Source organism: Puntigrus tetrazona, chromosome 5, assembly GCF_018831695.1.
Source record: "Puntigrus tetrazona isolate hp1 chromosome 5, ASM1883169v1, whole genome shotgun sequence".
NCBI lineage: Eukaryota > Metazoa > Chordata > Actinopteri > Cypriniformes > Cyprinidae > Puntigrus > Puntigrus tetrazona.
Genome location: NC_056703.1, coordinates 20076101 through 20095351, shown reverse-complemented (window position 1 = coordinate 20095351; position 19251 = coordinate 20076101). Strand labels below are relative to the sequence as shown.

The following is a 19251-nucleotide window of genomic DNA, read 5'->3' as shown; positions in this document are numbered from 1 at the left end:
ATATAATCTATCACTCCATATCCTGTTCTGAATAAAATATTACGATACTTATGTCTCAGCTTCTTAAAGCATGACTTCAAAAACGTCAACAAGAGACTTTTATTAATTGTATTAATTGATAACTTTTACATGCAACATACAACAGTTGGTTGCCCATGAAGTACAATACTCCCAATATTTTAAGATTAAATGTTTAACAACACAAGTCACAAAAATAGCTGGTAAGGTGGGTTAACCTTTGGCACAAGCAGAAGTAACAGTCGAGTTGTTGCACAAGTAAAACCTTTTAACAACTTAAGTTCTTTTAAAACTTTGCATTTTCTCTCCATAACTGTAGAGACCTTTTCAAAAAATATTTTACATAATGCTGTGTCTAGGTATGTAGAAGTAATTTCAACTGTTTAAAAAAATACTAAATACTATTTAAATTTCATAAATACATGTATACATTTAATTCCTCTTAAATACAGTATTATAAAGTCCTTGGCATTAAAGAAAATAAATGTTACCTGCAATCGTTCCCTGCATCAGAATACTTGCCTTCTTTGCAGTATAAAAAAATTGTATGTGGAGTACAAAGTACACAAAAGGCTGGGTTTCTTTATGTTTTCGTGGCTATTATTAGTACATGCAAATGAATGCATGATTTTTAGCATATTAAAATGTCTTAGTAAAAATATATATAGGTAAATATGTATTGCTGTTACTATATTTCCTCTGATTTGAAAATAATAATATTAAACATTTGAAGGCTCATAAATATTGAGATGATCACATTTTGTCAGAAAAACTGAAAAGAAATTACTTTTTATTATTATTATATAGCACTTTCCAAATGCCACACTACAAAAATATTCATAAAAGTGCTTTGGTAAAAACCTGTTAGTGGTTTAACTGTAAGCTTTAACATTGCATTATATATAATTTTACTGTCAAATAATGTGAACGTTACAGTTTTTTGGAAATATGAGCTGCCATATAATTTATGGTTGAAGACAGTAAAAGGACATTCTTGAAAGTTAATGTGTCATATCAAATATGATGATATTTTATTAATGGTTGTTCCTTCTTTTTTTATTAATAAAGCTTGTTAATATTTTTATTAATAATTTATGCATTATTTGCCATCACATTACCAGAAACATTGATCACTGTATTTTTAAGATTAATGTTTACAGTTTTGGGGGGGGGGGGTTTACCACAAATTTAAGAGAAAATTATTTTCCTGTACAATGGCCTTTTTGATCAAATTCATTATATACAGTGAAAGTACAGAAATTCAGACGGAGCCATTCTAATGCTCATATGAGCTCGTGCTGCCATTAAACCAGCGTCATGGGAAATTTGACAACCGTTTAAAAAAGTCAAACATCAAACAAACATCAGCACCATCTTTAACCTAAATGCCAGCTGCTCTATGAGGTGAGCAATTCTAAAAAGAGCTTTCTCGTGACTTTAACATTTGTCACACACTCTTGTTATTTACTGTGGCTAGCAGAGGGTGCATTCAGTTCATGCTCCAGCCTGGTGTTCACCTGTTGGCCTGCTGGTCCAAAGGCGGGGCATGGAGGATGGCCAGCTGCTGGGGGGGCCGAGGGGTAGAAGTGCACATCCACAGCCACAGAGGTCATGCCCAGAGACACGCAATGGGACAGCAGGAGGGGAGAGAAACCGTGGGAGATATTGATGCTGTGACGCACGGGAGTTGAGGAGGGATCGCTGGTCTGGAGGGTAAGGGAAGAGCGCAGGCCCTCCTCCTGAGCAGGCGCTGGATTGGCTGGTGGAGGTGAGGGGGCGTCCTGACTCCTCCAGTCCTCCATGCACTGAAGCTGAATGTCGGAATGTGGGGAGGGAGTTACCTTTCCCTCCTCAAATATAGTCTCCAACTAATTCAGAATAGAAAAATTGTTAATAAATGAGAAAACAAGTAGCTTTGAATTAACCCATATACTGACTGTATGTTTTTTTTTATGTCTGTAGTCCCAAAGGCTGTAAATGTAGAAAAACAAAATAATCTATTATTAATTATAAGAATGATTATGCTGCATTTAGTTGCAGTTCAATTTATTTATAAAGTGCTATTAAAACCACAGTGTGGAGCAAGGGGCTACAATAATGAAGATAATAGAAACAGTACAAAGGGAAACCAATACGTCAACACACCGCATTCTCAAAAGCTAAACATAAAAATGTGCTTTCAGACGTCTTTTAAACATATTGAAAGTAGAGGCAACTCTAATCATCTTTTGGAAGCCACCACTACAAAGTCCTGATCACCCCTTCACTTGTATCTCGTCCTCTGAACAGTTAAAATAGACTGGTAAGAAGAACGTAAAGATCTAACAGGTCTGTGCATCTGAGCTCTGACAGGTAAGAGGGAGCTAACCCATTCAAAGACTTACTAGGAGCTTAAAGTGGTGACCAGCCCAGAGAGGACAGAATAAAAGCAGCATTCTATGGTAATTGCAAACAGCCTTGCAAACACAAAGGCCTGTATCACCATCTCACAATCTTTAAAAGAACAAAACCTTTGCCACTAATCAGATTTCAATGTCTGAATATATCAGTTTATCAAATTTGAGGATGTCAAATAGTACCCTGGATTTTTGAACACAGGTTTACAAAAAGGGTCAACTCACCTAAATTTCACGGTTCAGAGTAGGACCTCCAAACTACACAAGTTCCAACTTACTTTTATTTAAACATAAGAAGTTTGCAAACATCCAGGCTTTAAACATCTCCTTCAAACTGTTCACAGGGCAGTCCAGAGCATTTAAATAATAATTTCTCATCAAAGGCAAACAAATTTGTGTATCATCTACATAAAAATCATATAAAATTTTTCAAAAAATGTTGTCACTAATATATATAATATATAAAGGAAATATATAAAGGAACTAAAATGGGAGTAAGAATGCATCCTCTTGGAACACCACAAATCAATGCGGCAGAAGTTGAAAATGCAGGTCGTATTGACGGAGAAACTTCTAATTGATAAGAATGAACTAAACCACTTAAGAGCAGCACACTGAATAACCACTGTTTCCTCAAGGTGTGAAATAAGGATCCTGTGATCAGTTGTATCGAAAGCTGCAGTGAGATCTAAAACCATAAGTACCACATAATGACCAGAATCGTTTAATATCATTAGATACTTTTAACGATCCAGACTCTGTACTGTGGGAAGATTTTAGGCCGGACTGAAAAATCTCAAACACATAATTTTGGTACAAAAACTCTGCAAAAGGCTAGGAGCAATATTCTGTAAAACTTTAGATAAAAGTTACAAAAGACGAAGTTTTGAAATTGGTCTAAAATTGGACAGAACGGTATGATTAAAATTTGGTTAAGTTGCACTTCATACTTTTATTACTCTTTATTTTTGATTAAGATTTGCAGCCTTGGTCAACATTCAATACCAGATGTCAAAATATTGTTTGGTATAAAATTTGTGAAAAGCACCATAAAGGTTCTGACCTGGTCTTCTTCTCTAGGCTCTGGGTGGGTCTCCACAATAACTGGCATGTCCTGGTTGGACTGGACACCCTCTTGCAAGTCATCGGATGGTGGTTCCATCATCAGTTTGGAAGGTCTGCGTTCTATTGGGAGCGCTCTTGTCTCCGATGTGTTGGGGCTTTGCTCAATGACAGCCACAAAAGTATCATCTTCAAATGCCCTGAAATGTGCCAGCATTAAGACAGTTACAAATCTACTATTCTATTAATGTAGTGTTGACAAGAGCATTATACAATTGCTCTCAACAAGACTAACTTGTTATCGTATGTCCTTTCCATTGCAAGACGTTCACCATGCCTGCAAGGCCCACCTATTCCCCTCAGAGCTTTGAGAAAACAAAATTAAATTATTTTTTGATGCACTTGAATATCCTAATTATCATCACAGGCTGCAAATACAATGTATCAAGGTTTATTTTCAGATTGTATATTTTATCTCACCTGACCTCCCTGTAGGTACAGCTGCAGGATCATTTTTCTGAACCAGAGAGTAAAAGGCCATGGCAACGAAGATGAATGCCAATGAAACTCCAACTCCTACCACAATGGGAATGTCATGCTTCTCAATCACAGGCAACCAAGTTTGGGACTTCTCCTTTTCTCTGAGAAAAAAAAGATACGCATGTCATGATATATATATACATATATAACATATTTGGTTGGCCCCCGGGACAACATTTTAATCCAAAATTGTAATTTTACCCATGTCTCTAAACCTAAACCTAACCTTACCCACGAGTAATGTCTAAAATCAGAGGAAATGAATGACACTGATGTACAAGCACCAAACACTGATTGTAACTCTGCAAAAAAATATAAACAAAGATGTTGATTCAGGAACACATCGAACTCAGCTAAATCAGGTTCTGCAAAAATATATTTTATATAAAAATCACAACTCAAACAAGCTTATTAACAACTTACGTTTATTAAGAAGGATTTTTTTCAGTTATTTTAGACTTTGGTGTTTGGTATTCAAATATTCAGGGACTGTTGCTAAAAGTTCATGATCTACTATTTTGGAAATATACCCTGGACCAAATCCAACCCTAAACCTACCCGAAAGTGTTAACAAATGCAAAACTGATATAAACACATTTGTTGTGGCAAATATGTTTTGAAATATTTGCAGTAGGAAATTTTACAAAATATCCTTATGATCTTTACTTAATATCCTAATGATTTTTGGCATAAAAAAAATGGATCATTTTGACCCACTTTTTGGATATTGCTACAAATATATCCATGTGACTTATGTCTACTATGAATTAATTAATTTAAATGTACAATGTAACAATGCCTTAAAAAAAGATAAATTACTCTACATGGCAAAAGAACCGAGAAGATCACCAACCTGTTATTATTGTCAGTGGTCCTCATAGGGGCCTGTGAGGTGTTTTTCTTGAGCGTCTCAACAAGGTCTGTGTCATTCGTCACCGATGACTTGGTACCTCCAGCCTGCTTGATGCTCTGATTCTGATGCTTCTCCACAGGAGCCGAGGAATTGAAATTCTCTACATCCATTAAACCTGTAGTCTGAGTCTGTCCACTAAAGGACTGGGCACTTTTCAGAGAAAAGCTCAGATTTTTTTTAAGATGGGTATGGGAATATGAGTCTGCTGACGATGGGCTGTTTGTGTTTGGATTGATTACTGGAGGTTTTGTGGCCTGCTCTGTTGGTTGCACATGTTCACGCAAATCCTGATTAAAAGTCTCTTTGAGTGCGAGAAATGGTGTAGGTTTGACAGGCACAGGGGTTGGTTTTTGTGTTTGACTGGGTTGTTTGATTTTTTCATTACTTCCTATGCTAATGTGACTTGGCTTAAGTGAAATGAACTCTGTAGTGTCATGGGTAGATTCAAGGTTCAAGTATGTTGGTGAGTCCTCCACAAAAGCATGTAACACTGTAGCAACAACAACAACAAAAAAATATATATTATTATTATTATTTTAGTTTGCGAATGAAAAAGAAACTTCTTTAACTTCTTTTTCTTTCTTATGTTATTTGTGGACTGAAGAAAATGGACTTACAAGATATCTTTGCGTAGTCTCCAGTTGTTTGCTGAGGGGATTCATTTATCTCTGTATTACTCAGAAGCTTTGAACCGTAAAGAAAGGAATTAGTAAATAGCTCTTGTTCAATCTCTGGAACCTGCAAGGTTGGAAAAGCACACACAATCTCAGATCCATGATTGTTACCAGATGCAGGTGTTGCAAGGTATCATTCAACTGGTCTAAACCATTAAAAATGGTCAAAATGGTGGAGAGTGTTGATGGAAATGCCAAAATACTCACAAAACAGTCACAGAGTGAATCACGTGTTATGAGGCTAATGTCATGGATGGGACCAGCATGATTATCTCTGCATATTTCATTACTCACAGTGGGCATAATAGTATTACTCAGTGCTTCCTTATCAGGTGGGACATCAGAGTGAGCTTTAAGTTAGAGCATTTGGCTGGTTAGATAAAACCAAGATGTGCAAACATGAAACTGGGTTATATTTACTGGAGTTGTGAGAACTAAAGCAATCTTAGTTCTCATGTATTTTGCTCACCAGTTACAGTTATGATAAGACTTCTTACATCCTGACCGACTGTGTTTTCTGCAGTGCAGTGATACTCCCCAGCATCGGACCGGTGGATGTTGGGAATGACTAATGTCCCATTATCTGTAAAATTAAAAAAAAAAAAGTATGACCTGCGAGGGAAAACTGCATCATATGATAAAACTACAAGCTATCCAATATTTAACGAACCTTCAGTGTGCATCTGTTGTGGGAGTGAGACTGGAGAGTTTGAACCAGACTGCTCCGGTGAAGTTTGTATCGACGCGGTTCTAATCCAAGTGTATTTGACAGGAAAATCTCCAACAGCCCAACAAGGGAGACTAACAGGTGATCCCTCAGAGACAGTCAGGGATGCAAGGAACGAAACAATGACAGGTTTAACTGAAAACAAGACAAGAAGTAATATAAAATTAGATCTAAATTAGAAAACACATTTACTTTAACTGCCTGAATAAACTTCATGCCAACCTGAAAATTGGTTCACCTGAACTTTCTGTGTTATGCTGGCAATTAAAAGTTTTAAATAAATAGATAATTAGTTTTAGTCACTTTTGTTGTTATACAACAATGTAGAGCTGCATAATTCAAAACTATAGTCTTTCCAAAACCCCTACCAAAAACATATTATATACTACGTACTTGCTTTTACTCTTTTCGATTTGTCAGTGCTTCAAAACTCTTTTTTTTTTAATGTTCAGAGTCTTATTATCAGATTAAATTGATGGTTACAGCTGTTATGTTTTGCATGGTGAATGTTGATGTCAATGTTAATGTTAACAATTAAGTTAATCAACAAGCCCCATAAATATAATAATTCATAGTACCCATTAATTGTATAATCTTTATGACACAGGTGCACAATTTTTTTATAGATTGCAACTTTGCATTGCCACATATGTATTTGAAGTTTTGTATTTTGAAGTTAAATCACTTCTAAAAGCAACCATTATTGCAATAATAATGTTTTCATACATCCTCTTATTTCAAATAATACCATGATACTGTTTGCTAGTATGCTATTTTTGCTAAGTGAGATTTACCAGCAATCCGAAGAGTCATGGTTTTCTGATCATGACCCAGTGTGTTGGAGGCTGCACATGTGTAATGTCCTTCATCATACGTTCTCACTGATGAAATGTAGAGAGTTGTGTTTCTTAACCTGGGAACAAAATGAATTCACAAGCGCCACTGGTAAACAGTAACTACAATCACAGTTAATAAACTCCCCATGCAAAACTTACCCCTTGATAATTTTGCCTCCAGTTAGGACAGACCTGCCCTGCTTTGACCACTTGATGAAAGGGGCAGGATGTCCTAACACCTGGCAGTGAATCGCCACTTCAGCTCCTACAGGAGACGTTACCATCATCGGCCAGATAGTCACGGATGGAGGTTCTGAAATAATGCGGCCAGATGGACCAAAGTAAATGCAAGTCAATGGGCACACAATTTTTGAGAGTAAAAAACATGCACAGACAATGTTCAATTGTTCTTAGCTTCACAACATTCAGCGCATGATGCCTAATGCATATATATATATCACATTGTCACGTTGACGTGTCATCTGCTGGATGTTGTGAATGAGTCGGACATTGTGGTGTATCAGTTTCTTGCACAAACTGATATCATATTTTAGGACATCAATGTATTGTCATGAGCTGCAAGTTTAATTTGGATTCGTCTGTTCATGTTTTTTTTTTACTCTCAAGATTGTGTGCTCATTGACTTACATTATAAGGCTGACAGACTGCAACAGCTTGAGTTAAGAACCTTCATTTGTGTTCTACTGAAGAAACAAAGTCACCTACATCTTACCCTGCCCTGGGGTAATTAGATAGTCTTTTCATTTTTGGGTGAACTATCCCTTTAAGTCAGGGTTTTATGTGTTAGTAAACCCCTATTGGTTTATGATAGAACTACACTCTACAGGTGTGATAGAAGTTGCCAGTTAAATTAAACACATTAGCTCATGAATCCTGTTCATATTCAGTAGACAAAAGACTCGTCCTTGATTCCATGGGCCTGGCTTCATTTTCAAGGCTTAAACAAGGCAAAGATTAAGCCATAGTTCATTTAGGACATTTAAGTAATTGTTATAAAGGCATACTGTATGCTTTGTATGTGAAACCGGGGGATGATTTCATAACAGGTTCATAATTAAAACTAAACCATTTTCAGATAACAGCAACATATCTATATCTAATAATGGTTACTTTTGAAGAAGGCAAGTAATCCCTTACCAAGAACATCCAGGAATATTTTTTTTGATGAGAGAGCTCTTTTGAGATGGGAATTAAATGCTCTGCAGAAATACAATCCACTGTCTGTCTCTTGTACACTGAAACACAGAGATTATTATACAGTATATATTTTACAATTTGCCTGTTGACCATCATTGCAAGATTTAATTTTCAGGGAGTACTACCTGAGTTAAAATAAGGACATGCACACAAATATAAGAATAAACTACAGGAAACAAACAAATCCACACAACCCACCTGTGGAAGACCAGGTCTCCAGTAGGATCAAAAGTATAATACGGTCCTCTCTGGAGGAGTCTGTTGTTCTTAAACCAGGACACTTGTGCTTGGGGTCTGCTGTGAGGCGGCCTACAGGAAAGAGTTGCAGATTCACCCTTCCTCACTGTTAGGTTGGCAGGTTCAAGAACAAATATCCAATCCATAACTGTGTGAGAAGGGATTAAAGGCATATGTTAAATAAAGGACAGGTGTGAAGAGCTACCGAATGGATTGAAAGCATGAACCTAAACAAGAAGCACCTGCAGGAAGGAGGTATGCTGGCTCAGATATCACTTTCTGCCTCTCATTGTGAGCTTCACAGAAATACAGGCCCTCATCCTCTGACAATACTTTCCTAAGAACAAGATTTTCACACGTTTCACAATATCTTTAATGCACTGATGATTTCCGACCATATATTCCATATGTTATTGAACCTATTTGTTTCTTGGAGAAATTTTGTTGCACTTATTTCACTTATTTATTTATGATTTGCCATAGAAAAACCTCACTGAAAAATCAGCAGTTGTCCGTCCTTCTGCAGATGCCATCTAGAAGAGTTGGGTAATGGATGTCCATCCTTAAACCACTGCACTGTGGGAATGGGGAAGCCTTCAACAAAGCAGTGCAGTGTAGCTTCCGTTTCAGCAGGTACAGTAAGATTTTGGGGGCCTTCAATAATCTTTACGTCCACATTGGAACCTGTGCAACAAACATAAAGACCCCTGAATTAATATATCAGAAACTGAGTAATAAGAAAGTCAGTATATGCCGTCTATTTCTCTGTCCTACCATGCACTGTCAGAGTTGCTGCTTGACTTCCTTTGCTTATATTCAGCAGAGGATTGTGGGTGATACAGATATAAACTCCTTGGTCTGCTTTGGTGATATTAGCCATGTGCAAAGTGCCAGAAGTCTTCCTTTGACTCCCTCCTCCATACTGCCCCTATTGGTAAGATTTTGTATTTAGTAAACATTAAAAATGATTGGACTCCATTCATTTTGCATGTGTGATTGCAAAAAAGAAGAAAAAAACAACAGCATGCCCAAATCACACCCACAAACATTTTTGACCAATCAGCAATGCTCTTTGATCAGCCAAATTCTGATTTGTCAAGATTTATAGAGATCATCCAAGGTGTAGATGAGTTTTTTCATAAGCAGATTTGGGAAATTTAGCTTTACTGCTCACCAGTGTGAGTTACTCGACTTTTAAGGAAGTGAAAAGCTGTTTTAAAGAAACAAATCTATCATTAAGGCACTTTATCATTAAAACACTGCCTCTGGCCAAAACCCAGGCCATTATAATGCTTCCTCCAATGAAAAAAGGTCATTTCCTATTGGCTTCCCACATCTTTATCTAACAACATATTTATTCAGTTTGTTTCAGACAGTTCCTAACATTACAGGAAAAAAATAGAGGACTCTATCAAAAATGGCAATTTTAAGGGAAGTACACTTACAACGTAAGATAAAATCGTCTTGATGTATTTGTTCATTACAAACACAAAGCTTTTCACTTCACAAGACGTTAACTTATGGACAGGATTACGTGAGGATTATTGTGATGTTTTTATCAGATGTTTGGACCCCCATTGATGGGCACCCAGCAGAGGATCTTTTGGTGAACAAGTAATGTAATGCTACATTTCTCCAAATCTGTTCCTATGAAGAAAGTATTCATTTTGGGCATATTATTCTTTTAACAGGAAAAATATCAACAAATATATATTATTCTACTATAACTTCAGGCAAACTAGACAATGCCTTTTTGCCCATGTAAATGAGCCTGTAGGCCTAAAACTTTAAAAGCAGTAAAAATAAATACAGCTTTAGAGTCTATTTTATTAAGTTTTTTTTTTATAGCCAGGGGTTAGCGGTGTGTACTACTATGTGAAATAGTTTCATAGTTCTGTACCTGAATTTGGCTTCCTTTGGTGAGAACTCTGCCATTTTTTAACCATGAAATCTGTGCAGGAGGAGAACTTTCACCTGAGACACACTGAAGGAAAACGTCCCGGCCCTCTTCAGTTCTCATGGACTGAGGGTGAAAGAACACATCCTCCAGGTCTACAAACAAACAAATCACAAGCAATGACAATTATTTGTTAATCCCGCACTGAAGTTTCTGTGTGTAACCATTCAAGAGATGGTCCACAAGAAAATAAACCATCTGTCATCATTTACAGCATCCACTCTCATGACGATAAATAATAATAATATTAATAAAAAGTCATACAGGTGTTAAATGACATGAGGGTGAGTAAATAATGAAAGACTTTTTATTTTGGGGTGAACTATCCCTCTCTTTTAAAATAATTTCATTTATTAATAAAATTGCTAATTCAATATACATACATGCTTTGCTGACCATGACAGTGGTCTGAACCTGTTTGTTGCCTCTCTTTGCACTGCAGGAATAGTTTCCAAAATCTTCCTCTTTTAAGTTGGGAAAGAAAAGAGAGCCATTGGCCAGCTGATGAATCCTGGTGTCCAGACCTCCAGCATCTCTCTTCCACTTCACTGGTAGAGGAGCCTTCAGGCCAGAGTCAAACACTGTGCAGTTCAGCATCAGAGAGCTGTTTAAGACCCCAGCGCCATCTTCAGGTGACACTGAAAACACTGAGAGAGCAAGAACGTTCAAATGAATCCAAGACGATGAAGCAAGCAGATAAATGTTTCAAGCAAACAAAATATTTTTGAAACTAGATATTTTAGGTTTTGTGACAAACAACAATAAAAAAATAAATAAAAAATACAATGTAATGCATTATCAAGCGATTATGTTAACTGCTGTTTTGCATGTTACTTAAAATACCACATTTCCTGTGTATTTGGATATTTATTTATTACATTTTTTATAATATAATTCAATAGAAATTAATAATGAATAGACTAATAATTAATTAGGTAATTAGCAACCTAGCAATTTGAGTAAAAAGACAAGTGTACATTTGTCTTCTTCATTTGACACTATAGTACCATATTCTAAAATCTATATACTGCAGGTTTTAAAATATGCTGAAAACACTGTGCATCATCTGTAGCATAATATAATAATTATATATTGCGGTAGTAATAGCCAAATATTCCTTATATTCAGTGTACCTTCCACCACATTAAGTCTCATCTGAAATGGGCATCACTTTGAGGAAGCAGGGCTAGTTTGAAGTCCGCCGTTGCTAGGCTACACGTGGAGCGGCACAATGTTTTGGCAAGCCTTTTGTCAAATGATGCAAGCGTATAAAACATTTGCATGGAACACACGCATTTTTATGGGCCCGTTCAGCAGAATAAAACCCAACAAAACGACGTAAACACACTTGCAGCCAAAACGCACAGGTTGCACTCACCTAATTCACACTCAGCAGGATGAACCCTGATAGAAGAGCACAGAAGGAGGAGCCAGAGTGAGCAGAGCATCTGAACCGAGGTCCATGCAGGACGAGACATGCTAGCCCTCTTCATCTGTGCCTTTCAAATGAAGATAATGGTCCATAGCATCATTCCTCATCTGACCAAATACGTTCATGCACTGCAAAACAAACAGACCTCATACCAATGCAGGATTCAACACAACTGTCTTTCATTAGATAAACACGTAGGGTGCATTAAGTAGCCAAAATATAAACTGCTTGTGCCGTGTCTCATTTACCAGTGTGTCTTCAAAGAACAAGTGCAAATCACAACTCTCACACCGCGCAGCAGCACCTCCTCTCTCTCTCTCTCTCTCTCTCTCTCTCTCTCTCTCTCTCTCTCTCTCTCTCGCTCTCTCTCTCACTGCATATTCCTATTTTGGTTGTGTTTCATTACCACTATTATCATCACAGCCAGCCTTTGTATACTACAGACCTCTTTGCTCTCTTCAATAGACTGGCCACTTTACACCACACAGCAGCAAACCCTCCATTTACTGAGCGTAACATGAAAAGAGCAGAGGCGCTTTGTACTTAGAGGATCAGTTAGAAAGCTTGTAAGGAAAGGTTTGTACTTGATCACATAAGCTTTCATTGCCACCGTGTCCATGTAGGGTGGTCTTAGTTTATCGCTTCCCTAATATGGCCAGTGGTGATGCTATGATTTTGTAAATAATATGCTTATTTCTGTACACTAGAGGCCTCAGTATGAGATCAGTGTCACGAAGATATCCATAATTAGACTTTAGACGCTTATTATGGTGGCATTTGAATTGCATGAATGTGCATAGAAAACATTTATAGAAACACCAGTATAAATAGAGGGAAACATGAAGTTTTTTTCACTCTTTTTTTTACAAAAATATTTAGTTTTAGATTCACAGATAATATCATAAATATATATTCTAATTTATAAGTACTGGTAAATCTAACATTAATTTCAAGGAATGAATGAACTGAGACTACAAGATGGTTTCAAATTGATTTATCTATTAAACTGTTATCACATCTTTACATATTACATACTTTCACACACACACACACACACACACACACACACACATATATATATATATATATATATATATATATATATATATATATATATATACATATATAGCTATATAGATATATATAGATATATAGATAAGACCTCTTCCCTGAAATAAACATCATCTGGAGGGGAGCATATGTAGCTCTAAAAAACCTGTATAACCTATATAAAACCATTATATACTGTTCAGCATTCATTTCCTTATGCACCCCTATACCATCAGAAATACTGGCTTTTGAACTGAACGCTGATGAAATGGTCTTCCTTTTCTTTAGCCCGCAGGACACATGATTTCCAGCAAGTATGTCTAATTTGGACTCGTCTTAACAATAGAACACTTTTTCACTTTGAAACAGTCCTTTTTAAAATAGCCTTGGCCCACAGGACATGACGTCCCTTCTGGACCTTGTTTACATATGGCTTCTTTTTTGCATGATTGAGCTTCAGTTGGCATCTGCAGATGGCACAGTGGATTGTGTTTACCCACAGTGGTTTCTGGAAGTATTTTTTGGGCCCATTTAGTAACATCAATGCCAGAATAATGCCAATGAGTGATGCAATGTCGTCTGAGGGCCCGAACACCTCGGGCATCCAACAAAGGTCTTTGGCATTGTCCTTTACGCACAGAGATTTCTCCAGTTTCTCTGAATCTTTTGATGAGAGGTTCTGTTAATCATGTTACACACCTGATGTCAATGAACTTAATTAGTTGCTAGATCTTCTCCCAGCGGAATCTTCTCAAAAGGTCTTGCTTTTTCAACCCCTATTTATTCTCGCCCCAACTTTTTTTGACCACTTGTAGCAGGCATCAAATTTGAAATGAGCTCATTTAGTGGATGTCAAATTTCTCAGTTTAAGCATTTGTTATGTCCTCTATGTTCTGTTGTGAATCAAATATCGGCTCATTTGATTTGAAAGACTTTTAGTTCCATTTTATTCAAATTTAAAAAACGTCCCAACATTTCCGAAATTTGGGTTGTGTATATATATATATATTGAGAAAGATTTCAAGATAAAAAGAGGTGCCGAAGTCTAATTTGGGGTAGCTGCGTTTTACAATTATCAATTATTATAATCTTAATTTAAGTGATCAATTATTTTCAGTCTGAAAGAAATAAATGTTGAATACTGCTATAAGGCTAACCCGGCCTTCTTTCAATTAAATAACAGTTAAAATACGTTTGTAAGAAATAAAACTAAGAATCAAAAAATATAATTAAAAATTATACTTAATCAGTTGCATTGTATAATTTGCATATTTGTCATTTAAATAATTACACTAATGCATTTTAAACTGGGTACCTTGTAATCTGTAACCTAATAACCTTACAAAAATTTATGAGCAACTTTTTTTTTCAGATGCGTGCTTTATAGAGGAATCTCAAATTGCATATCATGTATTATTATTGCTATTATTATTATTATTATTATTATTGCATTTCACATAGACACTTCAGTCTATTATGACAGTGCACCATTTTGGGAGAGCAGGTGAGTACTCAGAGGCGAATAGAAATCCAGTGAATGAGTGCTTCAGCCTTATGACTCATCTGGCATGGCCCGTGGACAGCAGGTGGGTGAGCTAATGGGAACTAATGTCAGAGCCGGGGGTGTGTTTTCTTTAGCCAAACAACACCCCATTAAATGAAGAAGCAGTTTAGCAATTCATTAAAGTATTGAATATTTACAAATACAATCTAAGCACTCCAGAGAAGGAGTTTAATTTGTCTGCCATTAGGCATATGAGGATCAATGAAAAGAGTAATGGGAAAACTTTCCAATAACATTTATATAAATCTATGGATATAAGTTGATAACATACAGGAAAGTATCCAGTGTAGTAAATTTTTAAAACAACTAGATTCATATTTTCATCAGCAGATAACTGCTGACTTTAAAGAATTGATCATATTGATTTTGAATATTGAATGTATTTTGACAGTATTCGAATTTGTAAAAGAATTTCTTTCCCAAATAATATTTTAATAGAGCAGCGTGTTCCCCATTTTAATCGATTTGAGTGATATCTAAATAACACAGATTAAAATCCTTTATAGTCTATGCACTAAAAAAACAACATTGCTTCAATATTTCACGAATAATTAAAAACAAGGTTATAATACAAAGTAATGCATTGAAAAAGAATATATAAGGAAGAAAGACTTAAATTGTATTTTCTAATAATATAAACATTTAAAATAAATTAAAAACTGCACATAATTGCATTGATTGTACTAATTGTATCTGCATGTCAGTATTTACTCATCCATATGAAAATACTAACAGTTACAGTACCAAGACTTGATATGTATTGATTCATTAGAAATCGGTGTATTTATGCTTGTATATACCATACTACAATTAAAATAACGGTGTTATATATATATATATATATATATATATATATATATATATATATATATATATATATATATATACACACACAAATATTATATACATAATTTGCCAATATTATATCATTTTTATTGCACTTACCCATGAAGAGCAGAGGTGTTCAGCCTCAGTGCAGCATCTCTGCCAGTGTGTGTCTTCTGCTTTATCAGTGCAACAGGTTTGCTGTAATGATGGAGCAGCAGACACACATACGGCACACAGATGGGCTCTGTGACAAAGCACCACCCCTCCACTGCCACGGACAATATGAAAGGACTAAAGCACCACTCTGCATGTGTTCAGACACTGTGCAAAATGCATGAGGCCACAAATAAAAAACTAAAACATGCAGTTTGAGAAAAACGAGAACAATTGTATTCCAATTCCCCTGTAATGGTTATTCATAAAAGGTGTCCACAAGTAATAGCGTTTGTTGCACTCATTGGCATAAATCATTTCACACCTGTATATGTGTTTGGCTGCATGTGACATTATGTTAAAAGCATAAAAATACTTGATATAATATTACACATACTGTATGTTTCATATTACACGAGTTGAATTTTCTATTCCATATATGTTTAATTCCAGTTTAAAAATCGAATAAAGAAAAAACATGCTGAAGTTCAGTATGTTCTATCTAATAATAAATTTATAAATTATTTAAAGATCAGATTATTATAATAAATAATGAAATGTTTAAATGACACAAGTCAGATAGTATTAATTTTACAGTATAATATTTTTAAAAATAAGAGCATTTTTTTGAAGAATCGAGTGTTTTGACAAGATTTGAGAATTATAAAGTTAGGGAGGTTTCAGTCAAATGCAGCAAGTCTTTGCAAATGTAAATCAACTTCATTTCTTTTATCAATTCAGCACAATCAGATGTAAATTAAATTACAAATAGCCTGATTTCTAATCTATGCAAGAGGGTGATTTTAATTAACTGAACAAAGGCCAACTCTGTTGGCTAATGTGATATTTGCAGTGTGCAACATCAAACACACAAAGTCTGAGAACGGCTCTGAATCATTTCGTGTTGCTACAGTAATTATCTGAAGCTGAAAAAGAATCAATGGAGAAAACATATTTGTCAAGACCACAAGCTGTGGATTAATTCTTTATTTACAGTTTCATTCAGAAAGACCTGTCATGGAGGATCCACATCTGAGCAACAAATCAACTAAAGATGACAACAACAACAAACTCATCACACTTGTCTTTGCTATCAGCTACAGAAACAGAATCATTTAGTCACAAAGGCGGCATTTATACAACAATAAAAGGACAGTAAGTCATTAAAATTGTGAAATATTATTACAGTTTTTTGTTTTATTATTGTTTTCTGTTTTAACATATTTAAAAAAATATGTATTCCTGTGATGTGAAGCTATTACTTGAGTTTTAAGTATCGCATGATCCTTCAGAAGTCCTTCTGATATGCTGATTCGCTGCTTATATTTCTTATTATAATAAACTTTATTTTATTTTTTATACTTTGCACACTTCTTCTTTATATATATTTTACATTTTTATATATTTATATATATATTTTGTTTTCTATTTTGACACTGGTCGGTTGTAAAGAACATTTCACTGCATGTCGTACCATGTATGTATGTGTATGTGACAAATAAAATTTGAATATTATTGTCAGAGTTAAAAACAGCAGTTAAAATTGATCCATATTTTTGTGTAATATTTTTTTGTCGGCATATAGAAAGTTTGAAAAGTAAATATTTTGTAACATTAACTTTACTGCCGCTTTTGATCAATTTGTCCTTATAGAATAAAAGTAATAATTTCTTTTAAAAAACTGCCATATTCCAAACTTCTGATTGGTAGAGAATTGATCGCAATTTGCACAAAAATACAAGGCAGTGCAACTTTTCTCCACACTGATAATAAGAGCAACGCACTAAATATAAAGTGTTGTCTGATCAGGCCTCTTTTATTTGCACTCATCATATGATTTATAACTAAGCTCCTCTAGAATATTATTAATACAGTCTATCGATTCTTTCTCAAAGTTATGTGACCTGAATAGACAACCTAATGTAAAATGTTGATATCAAAATTAGTTCATGCATGGAGGGATGACTAATCAATAAAATTACTGTTTAATTCAGATGATTATATGAAACGTAAGAGCATTGTTTGTTTATTTGGTAACACTTTACAAATACTACAAATAAAATACATTCTTTATATAAATACATTTTTACTTTTGATTTTAAAAATGTATTAGTAAATACTAAAAAACAGTAAAAACATTTACTAGAAAAGAGATCAAGGTGTGGAATGTAGTTACCTAATGTTAACTAAAGAAACCTCATATCTAGTGTTGATATTAACACATTTTAATGGGAAAAAAATTAGAATTCAACAGCAAGGTTTAAGGTTAGTTTATGACCGTATTTACATGAGAAGGATCCCAGTCCAAATGAAACCTGACACAAGAAGAAGAATTGGTTCTAAGAAATATATATTAGCACTGGCATGAAGATCTGGCAGGCAGAAAGCTTGTTCTAACATGAGATGAGTCTCTGCGCTGATACCTGAAAAACACCACACGGCATCTCAGTTTGTAAAAGAGAAGAGCAGTCTGCTTTGAAACAACATTTACATTACATTACATTGCACTACATTACATTACGCATTACATTACATTGTAAGCTAAAGTTCAATCATATGCTGCACTGATTCACCACACACATATATATATATATATATATATATATATATATATATATATATATATATATATATATATATATATATATATATATATACACACTATACACACACACACACACACATATATATATATATATATATATATATATATATAGAGAGAGAGAGAGAGAGAGAGAGAGAGATTTCAATAGAAAAAAGCTATATATCACCATTCTTAATCCACTCATTCCAGGCATGCACCTTGTCACTATCATGACTCACAGCAGACTCTGTGGAAATATAAACACTGTTAATGAATGGATAGAAAAAAAACCTTTGAACAAAATGTAAACATAAAATTTCTTACAGACACTTCCTCATACTCGCTCATATCAAGATCTATAGCCAGATTATCCTCACCGTGTGAGTGATCCAGAAGTTTTCTCAGCTCTCGCAGGGTCTGCGTGAAGTTTTTCAGTCTGTGATGCAGATAGGCGTTCTCCTCTCTCAGAGTGTGAATTGTATCTTGAAGCTCATACGAAAAGTTCATCCGTGTTATTAAACACAGGGTCAGCAAAAAGAGAATCGGCTGCACTGAAAACATCATCTTCTAAACCTATGCGCACTTCTTTCAGTGAACTCATTCCCGTGTGGCCATGAGCTAAAGCACTGATGCCTGCATTTAGAAATCAATCCAATTCTCATGCACCATTTATTTTGATCTCAATGCAAGATGTAAGTACAAACTGTTCTATATAGACACACGCTCTGTTAGCACAAACTATAGTGTGAAAGAAATTGCTGTGAAAAACTTCAGACACATTACTTCTTTCATGTCAAGCATGAATCTTAAGAGATTTTATGCACTTTTTTGAGAACTCCTAAGGGAGAATTTTTACACTGGTGAATATTTCTCATTGTTTATTTAAAAAAAGTCTGTTTCTATATGAATAGCCTACTTAGTACCTTCACGGTATTTATTACATGTAGGTTTTGGGAGGCATGTTGTCACACTATATGAGAAAAGTTGTCATAATGGGTCTCTGCCATCTGTTGTAGACTATTTAATGCATTTTTGATTGTAATAATGTACGGAATTTACAAC

At 35.1% G+C, this 19251-nt stretch overlaps 1 protein-coding gene across 2 annotated transcripts; it reads right to left on the bottom strand.

The window, feature by feature from the left end:
• Positions 1-85: 85 nt before the first annotated feature.
• Positions 86-15640, bottom strand: LOC122345861 (Down syndrome cell adhesion molecule-like protein 1 homolog). 2 transcript variants are annotated; one of them, XM_043240342.1, is made up of 20 exons: positions 15570-15640; positions 11957-12138; positions 10962-11225; positions 10522-10673; positions 9396-9549; positions 9116-9305; positions 8864-8958; positions 8583-8769; positions 8325-8422; positions 7326-7479; positions 7125-7243; positions 6274-6465; positions 6073-6186; positions 5898-5953; positions 5547-5667; positions 4870-5419; positions 3957-4117; positions 3772-3841; positions 3478-3676; positions 86-1886 (listed from the first exon to the last, which is right to left on the bottom strand). In XM_043240342.1, the coding sequence occupies exons 2-20, from the start codon at positions 12069-12071 to the stop codon at positions 1479-1481; spliced, it is 3399 nt and encodes a 1132-aa protein (XP_043096277.1). In that variant the 5' UTR covers positions 12072-12138; positions 15570-15640; the 3' UTR covers positions 86-1478. The 2 variants fall into 2 exon arrangements, with proteins under 2 accessions (XP_043096277.1, XP_043096276.1); XM_043240341.1 differs by lacking the exon at positions 15570-15640 and adding an exon at positions 12259-12348.
• Between the last annotated feature and the right edge of the window lie 3611 nt (positions 15641-19251).